General features: G+C 44.0%; 1 protein-coding gene across 2 annotated transcripts in view; it reads right to left on the minus strand.

Moving 5' to 3' along the window:
- LOC120059162 (pleckstrin homology domain-containing family G member 5-like) overlaps positions 1 to 23,892 on the minus strand; it is a 50,551-nt gene that overhangs the window by 7,940 nt on the left and 18,719 nt on the right. Inside the window, exons 2-14 of one of the 2 annotated variants that reach the window (XM_039008002.1) lie at positions 20,175 to 20,316; positions 19,264 to 19,363; positions 18,659 to 18,719; positions 18,159 to 18,250; positions 17,724 to 17,860; positions 15,502 to 15,695; positions 4,643 to 4,834; positions 3,387 to 3,557; positions 2,235 to 2,330; positions 1,764 to 2,075; positions 1,130 to 1,417; positions 822 to 941; positions 407 to 539 (exon numbers count right to left, since the gene is read on the minus strand). In XM_039008002.1, the coding sequence (XP_038863930.1) occupies positions 407 to 539; positions 822 to 941; positions 1,130 to 1,417; positions 1,764 to 2,075; positions 2,235 to 2,330; positions 3,387 to 3,557; positions 4,643 to 4,834; positions 15,502 to 15,695; positions 17,724 to 17,860; positions 18,159 to 18,250; positions 18,659 to 18,719; positions 19,264 to 19,363; positions 20,175 to 20,217 (1,939 nt within the window). In that variant the 5' untranslated portion in view covers positions 20,218 to 20,316. Of the gene's footprint in view, positions 1 to 406; positions 540 to 821; positions 942 to 1,129; positions 1,418 to 1,763; positions 2,076 to 2,234; positions 2,331 to 3,386; positions 3,558 to 4,642; positions 4,835 to 6,924; positions 7,435 to 15,501; positions 15,696 to 17,723; positions 17,861 to 18,158; positions 18,251 to 18,658; positions 18,720 to 19,263; positions 19,364 to 20,174; positions 20,317 to 23,892 lie in introns of those variants that run through there. The other variant, XM_039008003.1, reaches the window with a different exon arrangement.

Below are 23,892 nucleotides of genomic sequence, written 5' to 3' on the forward strand. Positions count from 1 at the left end.
CATAATATAACCAGTTGATATTATGCTTTCAATACATTTATCTTAAATGGCACTTGCTTATTTTTATTGAATGAATATACAGTATATGGGGAAACTTAGCAATTAGGATTTGTTATCTGTAACGGTTATGATAAATTAGGCATTGTTGCACACTAATGGCATAGGCCTATAGATAAATGCGCACATATGTTTTTCCAGTGCAGGCATTGTGGAGTTCTCTAAAAACAATCATGAGCATACTTGAACGGCCCAAAATATTTAAATTGGTAGGGATCTGTGCTTGAACGTTTATGACTTTTCCATTGGTTCCATTGCCCCAGACATCAAGCACAGCTAAAGAATTTGAAAGAAAGCAAATACTTTGAATACAGGTCTGGTTCAAATGTAGTTGATTGCCGGCACTCACCAGGGTCCTTGAGTTCCTTGCAGACAACATTGTGGATGAGGAGTGGCTGTCTGATCACCTTGACCTTCTCAACCCTCTTCACTGGCTTGGTGATGAGCAGCAGGTCCGTGAAGAGGAAGCAGTAGACGTCCATCTGAGGAGGGACGGATGGGGAAATACTTCCAGCTCAATTTCAGGTCAATCATCCTCCTTCATTCACCAATCATACAATAACTAGGCTAAATCAAATAATTTGCTCCCCAATCACCCTGGTCATTGAAATATTCTACCACAACTTAAAATACAGTGTTGGGTAGTTCTCAGCCTGCAACAGTTATGAGTTAAAAGCAGTTAAGCAGTTATAACCAGTTAGGATGAGTTAAAAGCAGTTCTAATGTGTTAAAAGCAATTATAAGCAGCCCAGCCAGTCTCTTACCCTGCTATCTTTGCCCTCTTTCATGCGCAGTGCCCCCTCTAGATGGAGCTGTCTGGTCTCCTCTGGTGATGTGCCTCTCATAGGAGCCATCAGGTCAAAGCAGTTAAACTCACGCAGGATCTGAGGAGAGAGAGAAGGGTTATACACCAAGCAGAAATACAAGCCTCTTGTAGCAAAATGCAGCACAACTTCAACCTGGACTAAAATTCACATTCAATAGAGATTCTCAATTGAACGTGCTTTTAGTCTAGCAGTAGACTTGCAGCATTATACTCAGGAAACCAGCCCTGAGTACAGTGTGTGCTCACCTTCTCCACCTCCTCGCTGCTCCCCTCCACTGCTTCGTAGGAGTCAATGCGTCCAGAGATGGTGGCTAGCTTTTGCCGCTCCTCCCGCTGACGCATCTGAGAGTCCACACTGTTGATGAAGCCCTCCACACACGCCACCATGCTGCTGACGGCGTCGCGGGATGATGAGTCGTCAGTCTTCTTGAGGACAGCCTTCAGCAGTAGGGGGTACTTGGTGAGTCTCTGGTGGGGCTTGGCCAGCATGTCAGCCAGCTTCAGCCGGTTACACTGCTTATGAGTCTCAGCCCACTGTGTGTGTGTGTGTGTGTGTGTGTGTGTGTGTGTGTGTGTGTGTGTGTGTGTGTGTGTGTGTGTGTGTGTGTGTGTGTGTGAAATAGAAAGAGAGCGAGAGAGAGAGACACACACCAGGCATTAGATCAAGAGTTGAAGCTTAAAGAAATTGTGGCTAGGAACTTACTGAACAGTACTGAAAAGTGGCAGGTAGAATGTACTACTGGTGTTTGAAATTGGTTGACTGTGCTGTGTTAGTGAGATACATGTTGAGAGGAGCAAATAGTCTTTGGTAGGCAGTTGTTTAACTTTACACTGTCACTATAAACAGAGAGATAGGGAAGACCGACAGACTGCAACTCACCGTGACATAGATCCTGAAAAGCTCGTTGTCCCTGTGTAGTGATCTCATGTACTCCAGGCTGGCCTCTTCCTCCATGCAGTAACGGATATAGGGCTTGAAACGGGAGCCAAAGGTCCTGAAGCCATGGTGGAGGTCAACAGGGTTGAGAAGGGTCCTGGCCTGCCGAGCAATCTCCAGGGCGGGCAGCATCACCTGGCTCCAAAGGGCAGTGTGTAGACGCACGATGTCCTGGATGTTACTGAAGAGACGCATTGGCTCCACCTCTGTCAGCAGACCACTCTCCTGCAGGTTCAACAGCCCACACAGGAACAACTACAGGAAGAGAGGAGGAAAGTTGTCAGTATGGGACATCTAGATAAAGCACTCATATGCCTAACAAATAGGACATCTAATTGAGATGAACTCAAGTGATTACTTAGGACCTGATATAGAGTGTGGGAATATAGACAATCTTGTCTAAAGTGTACTTACATCAGTGATGACTCGTAGTTTCTTGATGTAGGTGGCCTCAGTGTGCAGAAGCTCCCAGATAGCCTCTTGCTGATGGAACTGGCGTCTGGTCAAAGTCTAGAAACACACACACATTAGATAATGGCCTCATATGTTTGTGAACCAGGTCAATTCAATTTAAATTCCATTTAATTCAGAAAATAAACCCAATTCCACATTTTCCTAATTGAAAAGCATTGGAATTTGTGTACTTCACAAATTGACTGGCATTGAAATGGAAGTGACCCTAACTCTGATGTGAACACAACACATTCACTTTGCTTAATGAAAACTACAACTCCCTTCAGCCCAGTTTCACACAAAGTTCTTGACTTGATTTCTCTCGTGAATTATTTGATTTCTCTGAAGAAACGGTGCGTTGGGCTCACAAAAAAAACGAACTAAATGGAATTCAAGTAATTGAAACGACATCCGTCAATTAGTTGTTTAACAACCAGGAAAAAAGCTCCATTCTGATGAATCGCTCAGCACTGTTGTCCTGTGTTGTGGCTGTCTATTGGTATGTCTGTATGTATACGGTCAGTTTATTATTATTGACAAACAATAAAAAGTGTGACATTTGAAATGAAATAGGTTTGTTAGTATGGGTTATTGTTAATGGGACAATTGATGGCTACACCAATCAAAGTAGTAGTAATTTAAAAGATAGGTAAAAAAAAAAGAACTGTAGTGCACATCAATGTTATAAACTTATCATTCAATTAATCGTGAGGGAAATAATTCAGTTAATTCAGCACGATATGTATTTTTTTCTATATCATCCAGCTCATGACATAACAGCTTTACTGTTACAAGTTTGCCCACAAACAAGAGTATGTAAAAATTATACCATTCTAGAAAGCGCTAAAACACTGATTAAATTGGTGTGACTGACTAATAATCCATAAATTTTATTTTTGATGTCTTCACTCTTATTCTACAATGTATAAAATATTTTACTATTTTCTACATTGTATAATAAGAGTGAAGACATCAAAAATAAAATAAAGAAAACCCCTTGAATGAGTAGGTGTCTCCAAACTTTTGACTGGTACAAGCATGTGTAGTTGTGTCAGTGGAGTGTGTTTTGGTCAGTGCCTGTATTCATGTGTGTGCGTGTTCTTGTTACCATACCTCAGGGTTGTCCAGTAGCTGCGTCCAGCTCTCCTCCAGGGCAAAGCTTGTCTCCTCTTCTTCCTCTTCCCAGGAGTCCTGGTGGAAGGACAGCTGAGGAGGAACCTTGGGAAGGCCAAAAAGAGTGTACGACTGCAGCTTATTCTGGAGCTGCTCCATGCGGTCCACCTCCTGATAGAATGGATGCAAACAGATGTAAACAAACAGAGCCTGGACAATATTATTCTTCCTGCTTCACTAGAAAGTCATTCACATGTAGAGCACATTTAGATTAAATCAGTATTACTATAGGAAGGGGAGAGGCAGGAACAGTGCATTTTCCTGTCCTTTACAATATTAAAATAGAGCTTATTACACTCCTAAAGCAAAATGTAAACAGGCTTGAAATCCTGCATTAGCATAACCCTCCCGAGTCCACTGAATTCTTAAATCTGTTAACAGCTATTCAGCCGATTGTCCTGCCAGGACACAGACCAGCCTCATGTACTTATGAAAATGAGCTCTGTGCATTGAGATCAGTTGGACAATAGAGGAGGTGGGTGGAGGGGGAAGGAGGCTAGTGGAGTGGGAAGGAGGGGGTGTGCCAACTGTGCTTAAGGGACCTGTCCCCTGAAGGGGGTACAGGATGCCCTGATTCACCCCTGCTTTGTGGAGGAGAGGGGCCAGGTCTCTGATCCGCCCCTACCCTACACTGCCCTGACAAGATGAATAGAGATGATCTGGTAGCTGACAGGTGAGTGACAGACACCGTCTCCCTCTGACATCTGCTACAGTGCAGGATATGACCTCAGGGGAGTGGAGACAATGTACGTGTGTGTGGGGGGGGGGGGGGGAGGGGGGTGTCTGTGTGCGTCAGCGTGTGTGTGACTGTGTGCTTTGTTAGGCAATAAAGGCTAATGATTATTGCCATTTCAGATCCTTGTGTCTTATTGTATTATTATCATCCTCATCATCATGGTAGGGACCTGAATAGAATTTTGTCTAACATGGAACACCTTTGTTAAACCTTCGTTCTTCCAGGCCACTTCCACCACAGCTACTAAGCATATTTATAAGGAAAGTTGCTGTGCGAGCCAACTCGGAGGCTTTGGAGAGAAGGGAAGTGATCTCACTGGGAGCTGAGTGGAAATGGCCTTCGACCCCTGCACCACACACACACACGATTGCGCACACACTAACCCCCCCACCACCAAGCCCCTCCCTCTACTAGTGGCTGGGTTCCCCCCTGATGGCCCAAACCAGGCCTTTCCCATCACCTTTCCAAAAGCTCCTGCTACAGCGTTGGAGCTGAAGAAGCCAGAGAAGCGGCTGGCTGCACGGTTCTTCCAGCTGTCCGGTCCAGGTCCTACGCCTGGCAGAGAGCCGCTCAGCCCGGCCAAGGAGTCCGGAGACGGGATGCTGGCGTCCCCAAGGAACTCTGTCATGTTTTTCCTGCGACGCGCCTGACCCTGCAAGAACCAGGAGAGAGAGGAGAGACCAGTGTTCATATGGAGTCACCACCAAAGGGAGACAGAAACAGACAGAGGTAATAAAAGGTAAATAAGATTGAAAGCGTTTAGGTGAGGACATCACTTGGAACTAACAGTGAGTCGTCAGGCAGAGATATGGAAAGAGACGCGACAGAAGTTGAAAAAGATCAGAAATACACAGAGGAGAATAAACAGGCAATCAAAGGGGATTTTTGAAGTGAGGGATGACATCGTCATCAGGAGAGCTGTTAAAGCCATCCTAACTGCCGTTCAGACAACATACAGGATGAGAGGAAAGGAATGCCACTTCCTGAGACGGAACACTCCTTAAATCACAGAGGGAACATGGCAGGACGGACAGACAGACAGGTCGGCTAGAGTCACTCCACTCCATCGTTTCATTACTATCGTTACCCTGTCATCAAGCAAGCCCTGCTGCCGCCCTGTGAGTCTTAAAGACAAGCAATCTCAATCCACTCTACGAGCACCGGCCGCCGTGCAAACCAAACAAACATGGGCCTTCTCAGGCCTCAGTATCTGAGGAAGCAGTTGTTTTTGCCATCAGAGAGAGACAGTGTGACAGTGCAGAGTAATGTGCTAGTGGGGACTAGGGAGTCGCTGGGCCATTGACCCCTGTTTAGGTCATTACACAGAAGAGCAGCGTTTCCCAAACTCTGTCCTCGGGACCCCAAGGGGGTGCAATTTTGTTTTTTCCCCCTAGCACTATAGTAGTGCTATGGTAAAACCCAAAATGTGCAGCCTTTGGGCCCCCCCACCCTTGACCTTGCGTGCAAACCATTTTAGTAGCCCCCCTTGTGACAGCAAAGAGAAAAAAATATGTTTTAGAGTTAATTTCCTGCAATTCTACACATTTTGCCATGGGGCGGTGAGAAACATGATCAGTTTTACAACTGATGGGCCCCACCCCATTGATCATCAGTAAGCATGGTCGGTAATTCGACCATGCTTACTACAAGTTTAAATAGCCGGCTGCTAGACTAACTTACCAATCTAAAATAATTTAGCTGACATGGGCTAATTAAGTGACTGCTGATGCACAACCCAACTACTATTCTAACTCTCATTAGTAAGTTGAGACCCCGGCTGAGTTCCCTCACGGGCCTACAGGATAAGACCCACAGTGAGAATGTACACACAAGAGGTCGGTAAGCATTGAGCAATGGTCTCTAAACAAACTGTCAGACAGAGAGAAGCAATAGTAAACCACTCCCTCTCTCTCTCCGCAGACACAAACATGCCCATCTATAAACAATACTGTTCCAAATGTATTACCTTTCGGGATTCTTTAAAAGCTTTCATGCAGAAGGAAACATTTAGACCAATCGTTGTACTAGAGTACAATCTTTTCCTTCTGTCCAAAGAAATATTACTTCACTCCATATGGTGGATAGTTTTCCTCCTTTGTTTTAGTATTCAAGTGGGATGAAAATCAAAGGGGAAAGGACCAAATATCCCAAGCTAAATTTCCCATCCACTATATTTAGATATAATCGCTTCAGTGGGGCAAACAGCGAGGCCCCTCATCCAGCTCTGACCAGGGGGATCTCGGGCCAAGAGGACAAGGACACAGGTGCAGGAAGTGGAGAGAGAGAGACAGAGAGAGAGACAGAGAAAGAGAGAGAGAGAGAGAAGACACACACGACTCTCTGCCATTGACAGCAGCTCATTGGGCTGGACTAGAGGGGCTGAATTCCGATTACCTTGGCTCAGGAATGCTCTGGCAACAGATACACAGAGCATGGTAGGGGCGAAAAATGTGACTCTGATTTAGTGACATGGGTTTTAGAGTAGTATGACAACGAACATTTAACCAAAACTAAAACCTAACATAGTATCAGTCATTTGCAGAACATTACAAAACAAATCAAAGTCCTGGCACTATCCCAACCAACCCAAATACAAGTAGCCTAATGCCTCTACTGCCTTCAAGACTTACTGTCTAAACTGGGATGTAAAACTCTCTCTTACACTGCAGATTGATCACCCAGATATAGTAGGGGAAAGGCTCCCCAAAGCTTCACACACAATGGAAGCAGTAGAGTACTCACCATTAAAGCCAGCGGCATGTCAAAGATCTGAAAAACCATCCTAATCCTTCTGTTAGTTAGATTTTGCAGCCCATACTGGACCCAGCTGCTGTGTTCTCTCAAGTTCAACCTCTCCTTCTCTTACGCATACATTCACAATACACTCGTGCCAGAGCCCTCAGACTAAGAGAGGAAAGCCCCGAAGAGCGACAGCTGGAACAATGAAAGGTTGTTCCTCAAAAAAAGTGCTTCTGAAGTCCAGTTATGACCTGAGATAAGAGGTCTTGCTCAAGTTGAAAGAGTCCAGCTTTGTATGTCTGATAGAGAAGTTATTGTATCCTTCTTATCTCCATGAATACACCATGAGCACCACCCCAGGTCTCGTCTTTGAACTCTGTCTCTGTGTACTCCGTGGTAGTCCTGCCTGTCCCGCTGTCCTAACTCAGAGGTGAAGCCTGCTGTGCTGATTGAGTCTGCTGCCTGCCTAGAATTTCACACAGCCACTGTCCTGGAGTCATAGCAACCTGGAGGATCCTGTCTGCCCCATTGTGTTGAGGAGGAAAGGAAGACGAGGCGGGGCTACAGGAAAAGTGAGTGAGTGTCTGTGTGTGATCTGCATAGAAAGGGGTGTGGCCAGAGCAACAGCTTGCAGGGCTCCAACAGAAAAGAGCAGGCATCCTGGTGCTGCAGAGGACATGCCAACTGTTCATAGTAACTCACCCTTTGTTTAGTCGCTGCCTCTGACGTCCACTTTCCTTGTTCTGACTGTTCTGAATCCCCCACAGACACACACCCCCTCTCCCTTCACTGCTTTTCCCTTTTCTTTTAAACCACTGAATCTCTTTCCAAACTGACTGACAGCTTTATGTCATTTAAAATCTGGCATGCCTCCAATTCCGCTCCCTGATTGTAAATGAAACTGATACTCTTAACACAGAACATACATGTATTCAGGCTGTCACTAATGTGACGCCTATACCAGGCATATAGAAACATACTTACAAGGACAGTTGTGCCTCTTGGGAGCAAAGCTAATTGTCACGTATAGACAAATTGATTTTGGAATGTCTCCAGGAGGAGAAAAATAGGCATTGAGTGAGCTAACAAAAGCAAATATTACTGGTGAGAACGTCAGTTAGGCCTTTACCGCAGTGACACAACCACAAAGTGTTGCTCTATTGTGGTTTGAACCCAAGTTGCCCAACCCATTAGGCCTATGTTTTCTCAATCAATTCTGTTTTTTGTTTGCTTGTGGACACAAAACTTTCCACAAAGCTTTCCTGGTTGACTGTAACAAGGTAAGAAATGACCAGTACTGACCTGTTTTAACACATTTCTTTAGTATGCTTAGATATTCCTCACAGATATGACTAAGCAAACACCCCTTTCCACAAGACGTGGCAGCACAACTACACACCATCAAATTCAGGTCATATCTAATCAACTGGGGTTAATGTACTTATTTTAGCATTGATCTCATATATTTCTCAATGGGCTATTTTAATGACATATTTGTAATGATACTCTACTTATAAAAACAGCAGATATTACAGAAGTCTGTTCAAAAGAGCAGCATTCAACACCTAACTAACCAGCCCACTCTAACCTATGATGTTTAGTTAAAACCATTTGACCTACTTTTCTGTGCAGCCCTGTATATCTGACCAGCCCTCTCTAAACTTTATTGAGTTTCACCTGGCCTCTGTGCAGACCTATCTGTCACCTTCCATTAATAACAGAAAGGACCCTGACCTACAACACCATTGACAGGTCTGGGAACTAGGGAAATTGGTGGCCCTGAGTAGTTGTCAGTCACGGTCAGCTCCAAGCAGGTTAATGACATAAAGTCTCATGTCCAGTTGGCTCCTTCCTCATCTTATCACAGCCCTTTGTGGTTTTAACCTTGGTTTGAAAAAAAAAACCCAGAGAGGCCTGAATGGAGGAAAGTATTGAAAGTAGCTAAGCGGTAATTCCGTAGCAGCAACCCCCCCCGCACCACACTACTGGCCTATCAGTTCTGTTGTTATTCACCGATAAGAGGACCCTTGATCGGGCTGTCTGATCAACGATGCAAAAAGTGTGACGTTAACCTTCCTGGCCACCCACTGTGACACACGCACTCAAAGACAGGAAAAAAGGCAATCACACACACGCAAACACACGTATGTGCACCGACACACAAGACCATGTCACGTTCCATTGGCTGGGAATACAGTGCAAACCCCCATCATGGTCAACATATCACAGGGCCAGTGGCCTTGCTCAAAAACCTGCTCCTAATTCTACAGCCAGTTAGCGCCATGGTGAAACAAAGAACCACTGAGATAGAGGGAAGAAGATGAATCGTCCATTAACACAATAGGATAGTCCTTATCCCCTGCTAACCCAGATATCACTGGTTAATGGTCAGCATGGGATTCATTTACATTTTAGTAATTTAGCAGACGCTCTTATCCAGAGCAACTTACAGGTGCAATTAGGGTTAAGTGCCTTGTTCAAGGGCACAGAGAGAGTTTTCACCTAGTTGGCTCAGGGATTCGAGCCAGAGACCTTTCGGTTACTGGCCCAACGCTCTTAACTGCTAGGCTACCTGGCACTGGATCCCAAACGTGCCATCACAAGAGGCCCACCAGCATGACTGGCTTCTCCACTGTTTCCACTACACACACACTACCTGGCTGGGGTTTTCCACCATGCACAGGACCAAGAGATAAATAAATCAGATAATCTCCACCATGGCTAAGGTTACAGATTGAGAATCCTGCAATCATTGCCTAGGCATTACATTCAAGATGGCATACATTACAATGGCATTTCCTTATCTAATATCAACTTAAATACTGCAGCCACAGAGGAACAGAGACCCAGTGGTTCTGTCTGTTTCACCTGACATTGTGTTGTTGTTGGGCTCTGGAGGGGGGCTGATTCAGGAATACACTCCACATGCAGTAGGTCCCAGCTACGCCAGGACGAGAGGCGATTAAACCGCACCATTCTCAATCCTCACTTAAGAATAGATGCAAAACCAGTCATACAAAAGTAAAAATGACGAATTTAAATTAGGAAGATCCTAAATCCAAAAGTCTATGAGATCCGAAAAACATAACAGCTAGAAAAAAGAGGAAGAACCCAACCAAAGTCCACAGAGACAGGGAGTGCAAAGCACAGTGAAGTACTGAGGTGGAGGAGAGTTGTAGCTGCTTCTTCTGTCTGTCACCAGAGCAGTAATGCCTGACAATCACACTGGGATCATAAAAATGCTGTGTGTCCTCCCTTCTCTCCTCAAGCCTCCACACCTAAACACACTTTACTGTCTCAGTCTAACACATTGAAACACACAACTACCTCTCCTGCAGCAGTTCAACTGGCTCCCAGCCACGCCTAGTCACACCTGAGCTCCGAACCCTGATAGGCCGTAAACAGCAGACATTTGTGCCCACCTGGGCCTGCATACTCAACCACACAACAGTAGGCCTATTTTAAACATAAACACCACCAAGTACACACAAAAATCCCCTTTCATGCTGGATAAACAAACCGTTTTCGAGAAACACACTTGATTAAAATAAAGGTTAAATAATAAATAAATATGTCAGGTAGGGATAGATGGATAAACAGCATGCGGTTCAACAGAATATGGTTCAGCATTGCAATATTTAAATGACACTGCTGTATAGTAATTGGTTGAATCACCAATGTACACCAAATCTACACTACAGCCTGTATATTTAATTATTTAACTAGGCAAGTCAGTTAAGAACAAATTCTTATTTACAAATGACGGCCTACACCGGCCAAACTCGAACGACGCTGGGCCAATTGTGCGCCTTCCTATGGGACTCCCAATCACGGCCGGTTGTGATACAGTCTGAATTCTAACCAGGTTGTCTGTAGTGACGCCTCTAGCACTGAGATGCAGTGTCTTAGACCACTGCGCCACTTGGGATCCAAGACCAATGAAATATAAATCTAACAAAATGTAGCATTTTCATAGTGGAGTTGTCTAGCAAAGTATAACAATTTCAATTTGTACTTCTATTGTTGCGAGGCAGTCTGTATTTCATCTTAACTAACCTGAGATGTGTGAATGGCTAGTCGTTTCAATAAATAGGCACGTGAGTGCAGGTCAAACGTAATCAAGCAAGTAAAATGCATGTGACTACTCCCCATTCTCCATTGTCATTCAAATGACTATTGCACAAATTGCTGATTGTCCTCATTGTGTATTTCACTCAGAGATTTGATGGCCTTAAATGAATGATCTGTTAGTTTTGTTAACCCCGGCTAAGCAGAACAATTACAACTGTAGTCTAGGGGAAAGACATGCATGTGAACACTGTGCTTAGCGGGGGGAAAGACAGCATTTAAACAAGGAAAAATAAATGACGAAAAACTGTTTTTCACATAACCTACTTCCTGCTACCATTACCAAAGAATTAATAAACAGGACACTAACGTAAGCTACCAGTTTATATAACCAAACGCACATTATAACTACATAGGCTTAATGCATGTATAACTACATTTGAGTCATTTAGCAGACGCTCTTATCCAGAGCGACTTGGAAGCAATTAGGAATAAGTGCCTTGCTCTTGGGCACATCAACAGATTTTTCACCTAGTCGGCTTGGGGAGCGTCTGCTAAACGAGCATCTGCTAAACAACTCAAATGTAAAATGAGTCTGCTAAACGACTCAAATGTAAAATGTAAATGGAGTGCTCATGTGTCACATCTATGTCACATCCTCTAAAAGAAGAGGGTATAGTTCCTTGAACCATCCAGGCTATTCAATAGCTCTAATAATCTCGCCATCAGTCTTCCTGTTTACCTACCTGTCCTTACACAACGGTCTTCCCCCTCCCTCCCAACACTCAAGTTCCACAGATGCCAGCAGATAACTCTAGGCTAGACCATCATAAGACCATCTACTATAAACCTGGGTGAAACACAAGCCCTGGTTGACTTGGTGCGTGTATAGAGTTTCTACTGGTTATATCATGGTGAGCCCATGTTAGCACGTAGTCTACAGAGTGACCGACTGACGGGAATGGGGGTAATCTGAGACTGTTAGATAAGTGAGTCCTCTCACGGAATAAGACAGACAAGAACGGACATGTGGGAGGATGTGGAGGATTTCCTTGAGTCTTCTTCTTAAGTCTTCTTCTTCCCTAAATTACATTTCCATCTGTGCTCTACTGTACTGCTCTTCTCTTTTAAAAAATGTGTGCACCATTGCATTTCACAACAGTCATTGGTAGAGGGGTTTGTTATATCACATTTTTATTCACCTAATAAAATACTTATGGGATACAGATATTATTTTGGGGAGAATTTTTGAATAATAATCTTTCTAACCCGAGGTCCGATCAGTTCACAGGGACAAGGCGTTGAAATTATTCTGTCTAGCTGTCAAATGCTGTTTCATTCTGACCAGGTGAATCTTTGGCTATCCTGGTAATGTGCTTGGACAATGTTGTGTTGTTTTCCATGGCAACCAAACGGTGCATATTACACAAAGGCCTTCTAAAAGGTTCAAAGATCACTTTTATAGATGTGATCTAGCTATTGTAAATCACATGATCCCCATCTGTCTACAGCATTCTGTTTGAAGTACTCATTGTAAACCATGTGACTCGAGGCCAACTGTTTCGATTCTCGACAAATGGGATTATTCAAAAGTTACACACTGTAGGCCTACACAGTGACTAGCCAATCCCAAAGCCAGTACATGAAAGCCCAACTATTGGACACGCTTAATTACGCATGTAGTAATTTAGCCTTTGGTCAAACTCTTACCAACATTTTTATCTGAGCGTAACCCCTTAAACTTGACCTGTTGGAATGTAGCAGAAACATCCCTGAAGTTATTAATTACACTTTGGATAGTGTATCAATACACCCAGTCACTACAAAGATACAGGTGTCCTTCCAAACTCAGTTGCCGAAGAGGAAGGAAACCGCTCAGGGATTTCACCATGAGGCCAATGATGACTTTAAAACAGTTACAGAGTTTAATGGCTGTGATAGGATAAATAACATTGAAGCTACTCCACAATACTATATTTCAAAGTCCTATTCTTGAAGACCAAGGGGTATTAAATTAATTGGAATGACTAGACATCTGACAGACTCAGTTTTGGTTTTATGTCAAGATAACCTAATTATATTATATGAAGTATACGCTTCCATAACCAACCCATGAAGTAAAATGCAACATTCATGGCCAGCTATGTAAACTAACATTGATTTATCCTGCTATAGATGTCTTCAATTGGTAATATTCATTTTTGTCTTCTAATGCCTCTTGAGAAGGTTGCGTTTATTTGGATGAGTCTTGTTCTTGAGGCAGAACTGAGAAATTTCTGCTAGATGGGCCAGCTGCAAAGTCAAAATTGGCACCATTGTAAAAATGTATATTTGCATTAATTCAAGGTTAGGTTTAGGCATTAAGGTTGACTGTGGCTGTGCCAGCTAGTGACCACTCAGCAGAGCTGCCTCCAGAACAAGTAATCAGACTACATTACTAAGTGTGTGTGTTTGCAGGTGTGAAGAGTTAGCCAAATTACTTAGCTTCAGCTGTCTGGTGTGCAACTGTGGGAAAGTTGGTTTGACTTTGGATAACCTAGGGACCGTCAATAAATTACATAATGTAAATGAGACAATATTTTCATGTTGCACACCTTTTAGTTCTCATTAAATGCTTTCAATATTTTTTAAAGGAATTTATAAAATGTATAGTTGGTTTGAGGTTAAGTCCTTGAAATTTAGAGCTATTGGAATTTTAACATTGTCCCATGTACATTGTGTAATTTATTGGGGCAGTTCTTTAAAGTGTGTACCTTTACTTTGCTCTTTATCGCCTCCTTGAGGGCATAATGAGAATGGCTGCTCTCTGTGTATGAATATAAACAGTGTCCAAGTTTGAGTGAGCTGATACAGGCTTTTTTTCTTTCTTTTTTCTGAAGGGGTTTTGTATATCATGCATTTACTGCATTTACTGCTTGTCTTTGACTGAATGAGACTCCTCAAACTAAACAAAGACAGGATTGGAGAGGAACAGTACGACCAAACTCCTGACTAAATCAGACAGACATGTTTAATGTCCAAGGCTGATGACTTACCGACCCGCAAACAGACAGACACTGAAATCCCTAAATTACAGCAACCTCAGGTATCCTCCCAGGCTCTACCCCGTTGCCTAGCACAGCAGCACGGCCGCAATGACGTCACACGTTTTCAGTGCATGCAATGCTACCCTGTCTCACCTGAGTGTGTGAGTACTGAGTGGGTCTAGACTTGCCTGCAGGGATCTCCACAGTTCACACCCATTGACTTGTTTTTCAATCTGTAAGCGGAGAGGGCTAGTCCACACAAGACAGTTACCAATCTTTCAAAGCAATGTGCACAGGCAGCGAAAGAGTATGGCACAAAAAAAGCATGCTGTTTTCATACTGAAAGTAGTCGCTCATGACAGACTTAACACAAATTGACTTGCTGGCACGCCAAACTTTTTTCTAGGTTCCGAGATTATACTGAGAAGGCAAATGGACAATCTCACAATCTTTTTTTCTTCCAGCAAAGTTGACTAAATTACATCTCAGAATGTAGGTTTTAGTCAGTCGGAGAATAACTGCAGTCCAGAATGAGACAGACACTAAACCTTATGATTCTAGCCTCTCTCACGGTCTATTAACACAGGGTGAAGCAGGGTGCCAGTTCCCCCTGGTCCAGCAGACTCCTTCTCTCAGCACCTCTCCTCCAGGCCAAAGTGAACCCTACCTGGTTCTCCCTGTCAGCCAGAATAAGCAGCTAATGGCAGTGCCTCTTCTTGTAGGTCACCAGCCTACCCAGCAGGGCTTGAAGGCCATAGAGGTGGCTGGCACAGCACAAGGGATATGAGGAAAGCAGAGTTTTTGTGTTCCGATGGGATGAAAGATAGCAAGGTAATGAAAAATGAGGTTATGATAATGACTGGATTATCATCCACTTCATAAAATGATCCACTTCATAAAGGCATCATGTGATAAAGGGTTAGATTATGGAAAGAGGTAGAAAGTGGCATCTAAAGTTAAGATATTTAAGAGATGAGGGGGTAGTTAGGAGAATTAATGTAACAGGTTAGGATAATTAGGTTAAGGCTCTGAAAAGGGTTAGCAAAAATGCACTCCTAACCTGCTACAAAAAGACACAACCGGTAGTAACTGTACTCCATCTAGTCACAACCAGTAGTAGGTGTGTATAAGTCAGATAGGATGTAAAGTTTAAGTGTGCTTATACTGAGCTCCTGTAGTGGTAACATCTGTCACCTGTTCACATCCTGGACAACGAACTAAAGTGACCTAAAATAAATCACTCAGCTTTTTTTTTTTTTTTGAGTGCTCCAACTCCTTGAATTAGTCATTTTGGAAGTTTTTCTTGGTAAGCCCTTCTCATGATTTTTGTCATTGTTGTTGAGCACCCCTCCTTTCCTTCATTTGTTCAAGGCCCACCTGAACTCTGTGTGTATACTGTATGTGTGATACTGTATATGGACCCATGTTGTGTGTGAGAGAGAGAGATTTGATGTACATCGGTTGTAGTGTGTGAGTGAATACATACTTTAGTAGAGGCTGCACTGACCAGTAGGTCAACGTTGCTCTCCTTGCGTCCCAGAGAGCCGTGCTCCACCCTCTCGCTGCTCACAGTGAGGATGTAGGGGCTCTGACCCCCAGAGGAGGGTTTCATGTTGGGCAGACTGAGTGAGCGCAGGTCCTTCACTCCCTGCTCCACCTTCAGCTCATCACCTGGCCGCGCTGAGGAGGAACCAACATGGAGGGTTAGCTTAGTGTGTTATAATTCTCTTATTGAAGATAGGTAGGTGTAATAGAGAAGTGCATCAACATTTATTTATTTCAGGACTAGCTTCCTGTTTAAGTTCTCTCTCCTCAGGCACCAAAACAGGATCTCTAGTGGACAGTCTTAAATCCCTTTTAAACATTAGATTGTGAAAATATTATACTACAAGGCTAGCTTTTAAGATTGGGTTAATAGCTGCAGATTGCATTGGATAAGTTGCTAACCTGGAGGGAAGGAACATTGGGCCAGTAACCGAAAGGTTGCTGGATAGAATCCCCGAGCTGACAACGTAAAAATCTGTTGTTTTGCCCGAGCAAGGCAGTTAACCCACTGTTCCCCAGGTACCAATGACGTGGATGTCGATTAAGACAGCCCCCCGCACCTCTCTGATTCAGAAGGGTTGGGTTAAATGTGGAATTACACAATTCAGTTGAATACATTCGGTTGTACAACTGACTAGACCTTCCAGTCTAGACTATCAGGGAGACCGGTGAGGTGACGAGGGTGGAGATTTGAAAGAATAGCAGAACACCTAACGTTATGATGCAAACCTTATTTATCCTAGCACAGGACATCTAAATGAATGGGCTGCCATCTATAGAAAGGGTTGGTTGTTTAGCAACAAAACCGATGCGTGCGCAACTATGGGGCGAACAGACTCGGTGGCTTAGATTGTTAACATGTAAAATATATTTTATCTCCAAAGTTTATTGAAAACATAAATAAAGTTGCAAAATGAGCACTTGTTGTCTTTCAAATACATTGTAACAGCTGGTTAGCTAGCTAGTGAATTTAGCCATATTAGCATAGATGTGACATCAGTTAAAACACACCGAAACAAGACATTAAGAACAAGATAGAACTAACTGAAACAAGCCACTTACGATTCTCCACATAGCAGCTTCATGTCATTGTTGCTAGCTATCTGGCCATCCAGAATCACAACACACGGCCATCTGGCCCATTGAAGCGTGCGTGTTGTTTTTCGCGACGTTCTCAGCGAACCCGTGTATGGGTCTTTGATCCAAAGGCTGCTGCTACAGATATAGGCCTTTTCTCAATTGGATTTGCTCAACTCCTGTGTCCTCTCTCACCTCCTTTTGAAAAAGGGCAAAGGTAAATCAAGGAGAGGCGTCGTGGAGAGGGAAAGTGAACGAAAAGGTGATTGTATGAAATCAGACTCCTTTTCTACTCGTGCCTTACCAGGCAAATAACGTTTACAGGGGTTGATCCCAAAACAAATGTGTAAAGTGATGAAAACAAATGAAGTTAGTTGTGCAAGACATTTTATATATGAAACGATAAGTAGTATATTGTTTTTAAATGTGTGCATGCTTTTCTCCTCTGACAAAGCAAAAGCTGATTCAAAGGGGGTGTGGCAGATTTCAATACTCTTCCGCGAGGGACTCAGATAAGACACACATGACTATCCTCAATGAAAGTAGGCTGTCGAGAAGGGGAGAACACTCTTCCGTTCGCCTTTTAACGAATTGACTTCTCCTCGACCACTAAACCCCTTATGGGTTTGAGGGTCAGGGAGGAGAGAGGACAGAGGAGAGAGGCTGGAGGTCAGACTTTTTCCTAAATGAGAAAAGGCCATAGTCTCCTGCAGGGATCCAAGATGGAGGACTCTGTCCAGTTTCCTCTGAATCAAGGGAGAGACAGGAAACTGAGGCTCTGCCATCTGTCTCACCCAGGCATTGTTTATGCTAGGAGGTACAAAGAGAAGCCAAATACTCTCTAATAAAGGCAAATTCATTAGATTGGTTTTTGTTTCATATTTTGTCAACCCTTAAAATGTAGTTTTCAGTGCAGGGTAGTAATCAAAAGTTGAAACACATTGTACACCTTGGTTTGCTTAGAATCAAACACCCATACTTCCACAGAGTTATTTTATTATATTAATTGTGAAGCTTAAGGAAAACAAAATAAGATGTGATGTTCTGGTGGATGCTGACTGGTCCTCTGATGCAGTTGACTCTTACCTTTGACCTTGAGATAGTGGCCCCCGAAGCGGTAGGCCTCAAAGTTGAGGGACAGTGGAGTGTTGGACTGGTCTAGGAACAGATCTACCCGGGATAACTCAATACCTTTACGCTCAAACACTGGGCCCACCACCTCCCTGGTATAGAGGAACACACAGGACAGAGAACAGAATTAACACAGACCATTCACGCAATACAGTTATGTAAGCACAGGACTGAGAGTCAACAGAGACCATTCACACCATATGTTTATGCAACGCTAATGCAGTGGGTCCTATCCAAATAATCAAATGGAACATTATTATATACTATGACTTTGTCCCATGCCTTGGACAAAATCAGACCAGACCTTAAATAGAAAAGACACAAATCGGTCACAATCATCCCTATTTATTCAGCCCACTACCAATTCTCCTAACTCATCTCCTAACTCACCTCAGGGTCTTCTTTTTCACAGCGGGGACGATCTCTGTGTCAATGTCCAGGTTCAGATCAAACTTGAGGCTGAAGCACTCCTTGCTGGGGTCCTGCAGGGGGCGACAGACAATAGAAGATAATGGCAGTAAAAATGACAAGGCCAGAGCTCCTGTAGTGATTTCTCTCTCATTAGATCCACAGGGAGGCCCTTTACCAGGCAGGCTGACTGGCCAGGAACACTCAGGGACGGACCATTGGAGACCATTATATATCACTCCCTACCTGGGTCCCTGCTGATAATGGCTGCCATTTTCAGTGGTATAACTTAACAGCTTGAAGACTGTAGTCATGTTGGCACTGTGATCATCATACAATCTAATTTTCCACCACATACAATAAGACAGGTATGTTCTAACCAACATAGTTCCTAATAGTATTGGGTCAAGTCTAAGGTGGAAAGATGTGGTTTCTTAAGGGGCGTGTGTGTCACACCCCTACCTGGCTGTATCAATACTCACATCTGTGTGCCGTCGCCGTGGTTTCTTCTTCACCAACTTCAGACCCCCAGTTTTACACTTCCTGAAAGAAAAATAATATCATATGCACATAGTGTAATTGAACATCTATGGCAGGGTTCACCAACTGGTGGCACGTGGGCCAAATATGTCCCACTAGTTCTCTCAGCAAATCAGCTCCAAGGGATTTTAATTTTGGAAATCAAGTTCTAAAGTATTCCCAGGTATAAAATATAGATATATGTGAACGTATACAAATGTAAGCAAGGTTTGAAATGATTATGCTTTAGTCAAACATTATATCTGTTTGGGCTTCATGAAGTAAATTCTAGTCTACAATTTTTTTGTAAATATGTTCCGGCCCCCTGACCATCCGCTCAAGACAATATAATCCCGTGGCTGAATATAGTTGATGATCCCTGATCTATGGAACAACAGGTCAACACTAACTGAAGCATAACTACAACTATTGTATATAAATAGAGCAGTGCAGTCAAAGAGGACACTCCTCGCTGATCTAGTTTACATTTTGTATTTTAAACCGAAGTGACAAGCGCCATGCAGACAGACAGATGTAATACATTTTCGCATAACGAGGATTGACATACCCTTGGTTGTTGGCCCCTTCGTCCTCCTCCTCCAGGTCAGAGGGGGGGCTGGTGGGGGGGGGACATGAGCGCGTCGACACGTTCCGGGCCAGGATGGAACCTTACACGGGGGTTACACAGAATATTAGATAATTAATAATATTCTTTAATAAAACTTTCCTTAATAACACAGGTACTTCCAGATTAATCTAGCATGACAAAATGTTAACAGGAAATTCAAAAAGTTTATCAACTCTTCTAAATGTGGAAGACAGTCACGATGGATGACGCAGAAAGAATGAGTCAGTCTAGCTGTCACTACTAACAACAGTTCAATGAGCCTAGAAGGCGTAATTGCATGACAGACAGTCTCATATCTTAAGGTTATGAACCCCAGTTTAAGATAAAAATCACGGCTGGAGGGAAGTCAGTGGTGGAACAGGAAGATGTGCTAGTGTTAATTTTCATGCATATAATAATAATAATTTGGTGGGTGCTTATACATTATTTGTTCCATTTCACACATGTACAAGTGTGTATTAATACACGTGTGAATTGAAAATGTGTTTTTTGCATATCTCAACTCACCGAGACACCCTGCTATTATTACCAGCAACAATGGAGCAATTAGGGTGAGGTGGCTTGCTCAAGGGGATAGAGAGATTTTTCACCTTGTCAGCATGGAGATTCAAACAAGAAACCTTTCTGTTACTGACCCAAAGCTCGATAGGCTACCTGCCGCCCGTATTGTCGAAGGGAATCCATTTTTGACTAAAAAGATTTGACGCAAGCGTTGCTCTGGGAGTTAAAACCTGACCTGTCATATGACCTGACCTGAGTGTAGGATTGGGCACTAAATGTATACAAACTAGTGGGGAGGAAGTCTGGGTGTGAAGCTGTTGTTGTGGTTGGTACTGGGTAGTGTTGTGTACCTTGGGGTTGCAGGTCAAAGCGGGGGTGTCGGTCAAAGTGCATGTTGTCTGTGTCTTCCAGGTGGCAGCGGGAGTCACATGACTCACACAGATGAAGTGGGCTCTTGTTGTTCAGGTCCTGGCAGTCCGAGTGGTGGCACACCTGGGGAGAGATGGGTGTGAGGGTCAGTACAGCGGATGTACAAATCTACCTGGTCAGTAGTCGGGCTCAGGTATAGAGTAGTCCCGCGAACCAGACACAACCCACTGCAACTTGCAATCCACCCCAACAGATCCACAGATGACGCAATCGCCATCACACTGCCCTGTCCCATCTGGACAAGAGGAATTCCTATGTAAGAATGCTGTTCATTGACTACAGCTCAGCCTTCAACACCCTAGTTCCCTCCAAACTCATCATTAAGCTCGGGCCCTGGGTCTGAACACTGCCCTGTGCAATTGGGTCCTACACTTCCTGACATGTCGCCCCCAGGTGGTGAAGGTAGGCAACACCTTGCTGATCCTCAACACAGGGGCCCCACAACGGTATGTGCTCAGCCCTCTCCTGTGCTCCCTGTTCACCCATGACTGCATTGCCACACACGCCTCCAACTCAATAATCAAGTTTGCAGACAACAACAGTTGTAAGCCTGATTACCAAAAATGATGAGACTACAGGTTACAGATAAGGGCCCTGGCGGAGTTGTGCCAGGAAAACAACCTCTCCCGTGTCAACAAAACAAAGGAGCTGATTGTGAACATTAGGATACAGCAGAGGGAGCACGTCCCCATCCACAGGGACGCAGTGGAGAAGGTGAAAAGCTTCAAGTTCCTCTGCGTACACATCATTGACAATCTGAAATGGGGAAGAGGTTAGGTAGGGCTTACCCAGGTTAGCCTGGAGCCCTGGGGAGGTTAGGTAGGCCTACAGAAAGACAGGTCATAGTATAAAGCTCCACACATCCATTAACACACAGCCAGGGCAGTGGTCTGGCTGAGATAAGAGACAGGTCACAGTATAACGCAACACCCATCTACCTGATGGCAGGACAGACAGCCACGTAGTCCCCAAGCCATTGTTTACACCATTACAGGGGATAGAAGCAGCAGACAAAGTTCAATGTCAAAGTACACAGAGGTCTTGTGACTAGAGCTTGAGAGACAGCCAGTCAGTAAGCCAGCCAGCCAGTCAGTAAACCAGCCAGCCAGTCAACCAGGCAGCCAACCATACAAGCAGCCAGACATGCACCAGAAATGAGCTGGATTAGGCCCCCTCTGCCTGGGGCCAGACATAGACAGATCTCCCCCTCCTATAGCACCTCCAAGGGGTGGCCTCCCTGGCCCAGGGAGAAGAGGAGAGCCGCAGGAGTTTCCCCTCTCCAGCACCACCACTACCCGCTATGACTCCTATACAGGAAATGAGGACGTATGGGGAGATACAATGGAAGTCCTGCTAATGTATTTCCTGTCATTGTCTCCGTGTGCTCTGCTTGGGACTGGAGGTGTGCGCACGCACGTGTAAGAAAAGGGGGGGGCTGCAAATAAGCAGGCACAAATACAGTACACACAAGAACAACAGCACAAGTGTTTTCCCACAAGTTCCCAGTCACTCAGGTTGAACCATGTTCTTACTATGTTGACAAGCCAATAAATACACCTGTAGGCTGTGTTCCATACACAGATATCAAATACATAACACAAACATGCAGGATGTCTACTCAAGCTATCCACAAAACGTAGATGTACTGTATGTTCTGCCCGTGGCATTAAGCTGGGGGGAGGAAGGAATCCCAGTAGAGAGATGACCCATAAGAAGAAGGAAGAGAAAAATGAACAGCTTTCAGTAGTCCAAAGCCCCCTTAATCTGGAGCTCTAATTGTTGCCTGGGCTCAGTGAGCTGGGCTGGACTCTCCCTGTCAGAGCCATCTGACGCTCCCTCGGCAGGCAGACAGACAGGGTGGAGATTAAACCAGGGGCCTCTTTCAGCTCTCAGTCTGCCAGTCAGACAGGGTCCTCGCCTCTCCGATGCTTCTCCCTTCCCTTCCCTTCCTTTCCTTGGGACCTCTAGTCTACACCCAGAGAATGGCCCTTGTTAACTGTAATATGCACAATTAAGTTAAGTGTGCTTTCATATTTTTAGACGGAGCATGTCTCTGGCTGTTGGATGGGAGTTTCAAATGCAACTTAAAAGGCCTTGTTCCATTCATCATAAACATTGTTATGATGGTATATTGATAATTATATGAATCAAGTTTGGTCAGAATATTTCTTCTCTCTTTCTCTCTGTAAATAAAACATACTGAACAAAAATATAAACGCAACATGCAACAATTGAGTTACAGTTCATAGAAATTCATATAAGGAAATCAGTCAATTGAAATAAATTCATTAGGCCCTAATCTATGGCCCCCACTCCCCAGATGGTTCACCCCCTTCCCAGATGATCCCACATGTGAAGAAGCCAGATGTGGAGGTCCTGGGCTGGCTGAGTACACGTGGTCTGCGGTTTTGAGGCCGGTTGGACGTACTGCCAAATTCTCTAAAACGACATTGGATGCAGCTTATGGTAGAGAAATGAACATTCCATTCTCTGGCAACAACTCTGGTAGACATTCCGGCAGTCAGCATGACAATTGCATGCTCCCTCAAAACTTGAGACATCTGTGGCATTGTGTTGTGGGACAAATCTGCACATTTTAAAGTGGCCTTTTATTGTCCCCAGCACAAGGTGCAGCTGTGTAATGACCATGCTGTTTAATCAGCTATGCCACACCTGTCAGGTGGGTGGATTATCTTGGCAAAGGAGAAATGCTCACTAGCAGGGATGTAAATAAATTGCACATCAGAGAGAAATAAGCTTTTTGTGCATATGGAACATTTCAGGGATTTTTTTATTTCAGCTCATGAAACATGGGACCAACACTTTACATGATGGGTTTATATTTTTGTTCAGTGTACATAGATAGCATTGTGCTAAGTAACAACACGAGCATGTCAGAAATCAAGAGTACTGCTTTCAATTTGTCTCCTCGAAATAACAATGAACCTCCCCTCAGAAGATACTGTATGTCTGTGTTTGTGTGTGTTTAGAAAGGTAAAATAAGATGCCATATTTAGACAACTACAGGCTCAGCAAGGTAGCCAGAAAGACAACCACGGGCTGGGTGTCCAGGCAGCTGGCTGCATTCCTTTCAGGACTAAAGCTGCTCAAAATATCTGTTGCTTGGCCGAGCCAACAAAAATGAGCCTGTTGGATCTGGGATGAGGAGAACTGTGATACTATCCCCAAAACCTGTCAGAGTTTCCTTTTAAAGACAAAACTGACTAAATATGAACATACGCAGAGGCTTTGTCAAAGAAATCATGAATGTTCTATTACCATTGTATTTACTACACTACAGCCATCCGGCATTGACATCAGCCATTGATGGGATGCTCTCTTTGAAATAAATGAAAGCTACAATACTGCTCGCGTTGCGTTGTGTCCCATGGCAGTGTACAAACTCAATCGCCAACGCTCAATTATCGATGACTGATGTGCACCGTGGTGTAGAGGGTGGAATATACCGTATACCCACGTATTTTTCCCTGGGCATTGCGTATACTCAATTCTTAATACCTACTGTACGATGCACACTAAAGTAGCATAGTGGAGGTATATGGCGTTTCAATTAATACGGCTGATGGAACAGATCAGAATGTTTAACCTATCATTTTTATCAACTATTATTCTTCACAG

Source organism: Salvelinus namaycush, chromosome 14 (genome assembly GCF_016432855.1).
Source record: "Salvelinus namaycush isolate Seneca chromosome 14, SaNama_1.0, whole genome shotgun sequence".
In the NCBI taxonomy this organism is placed as follows: domain Eukaryota; kingdom Metazoa; phylum Chordata; class Actinopteri; order Salmoniformes; family Salmonidae; genus Salvelinus; species Salvelinus namaycush.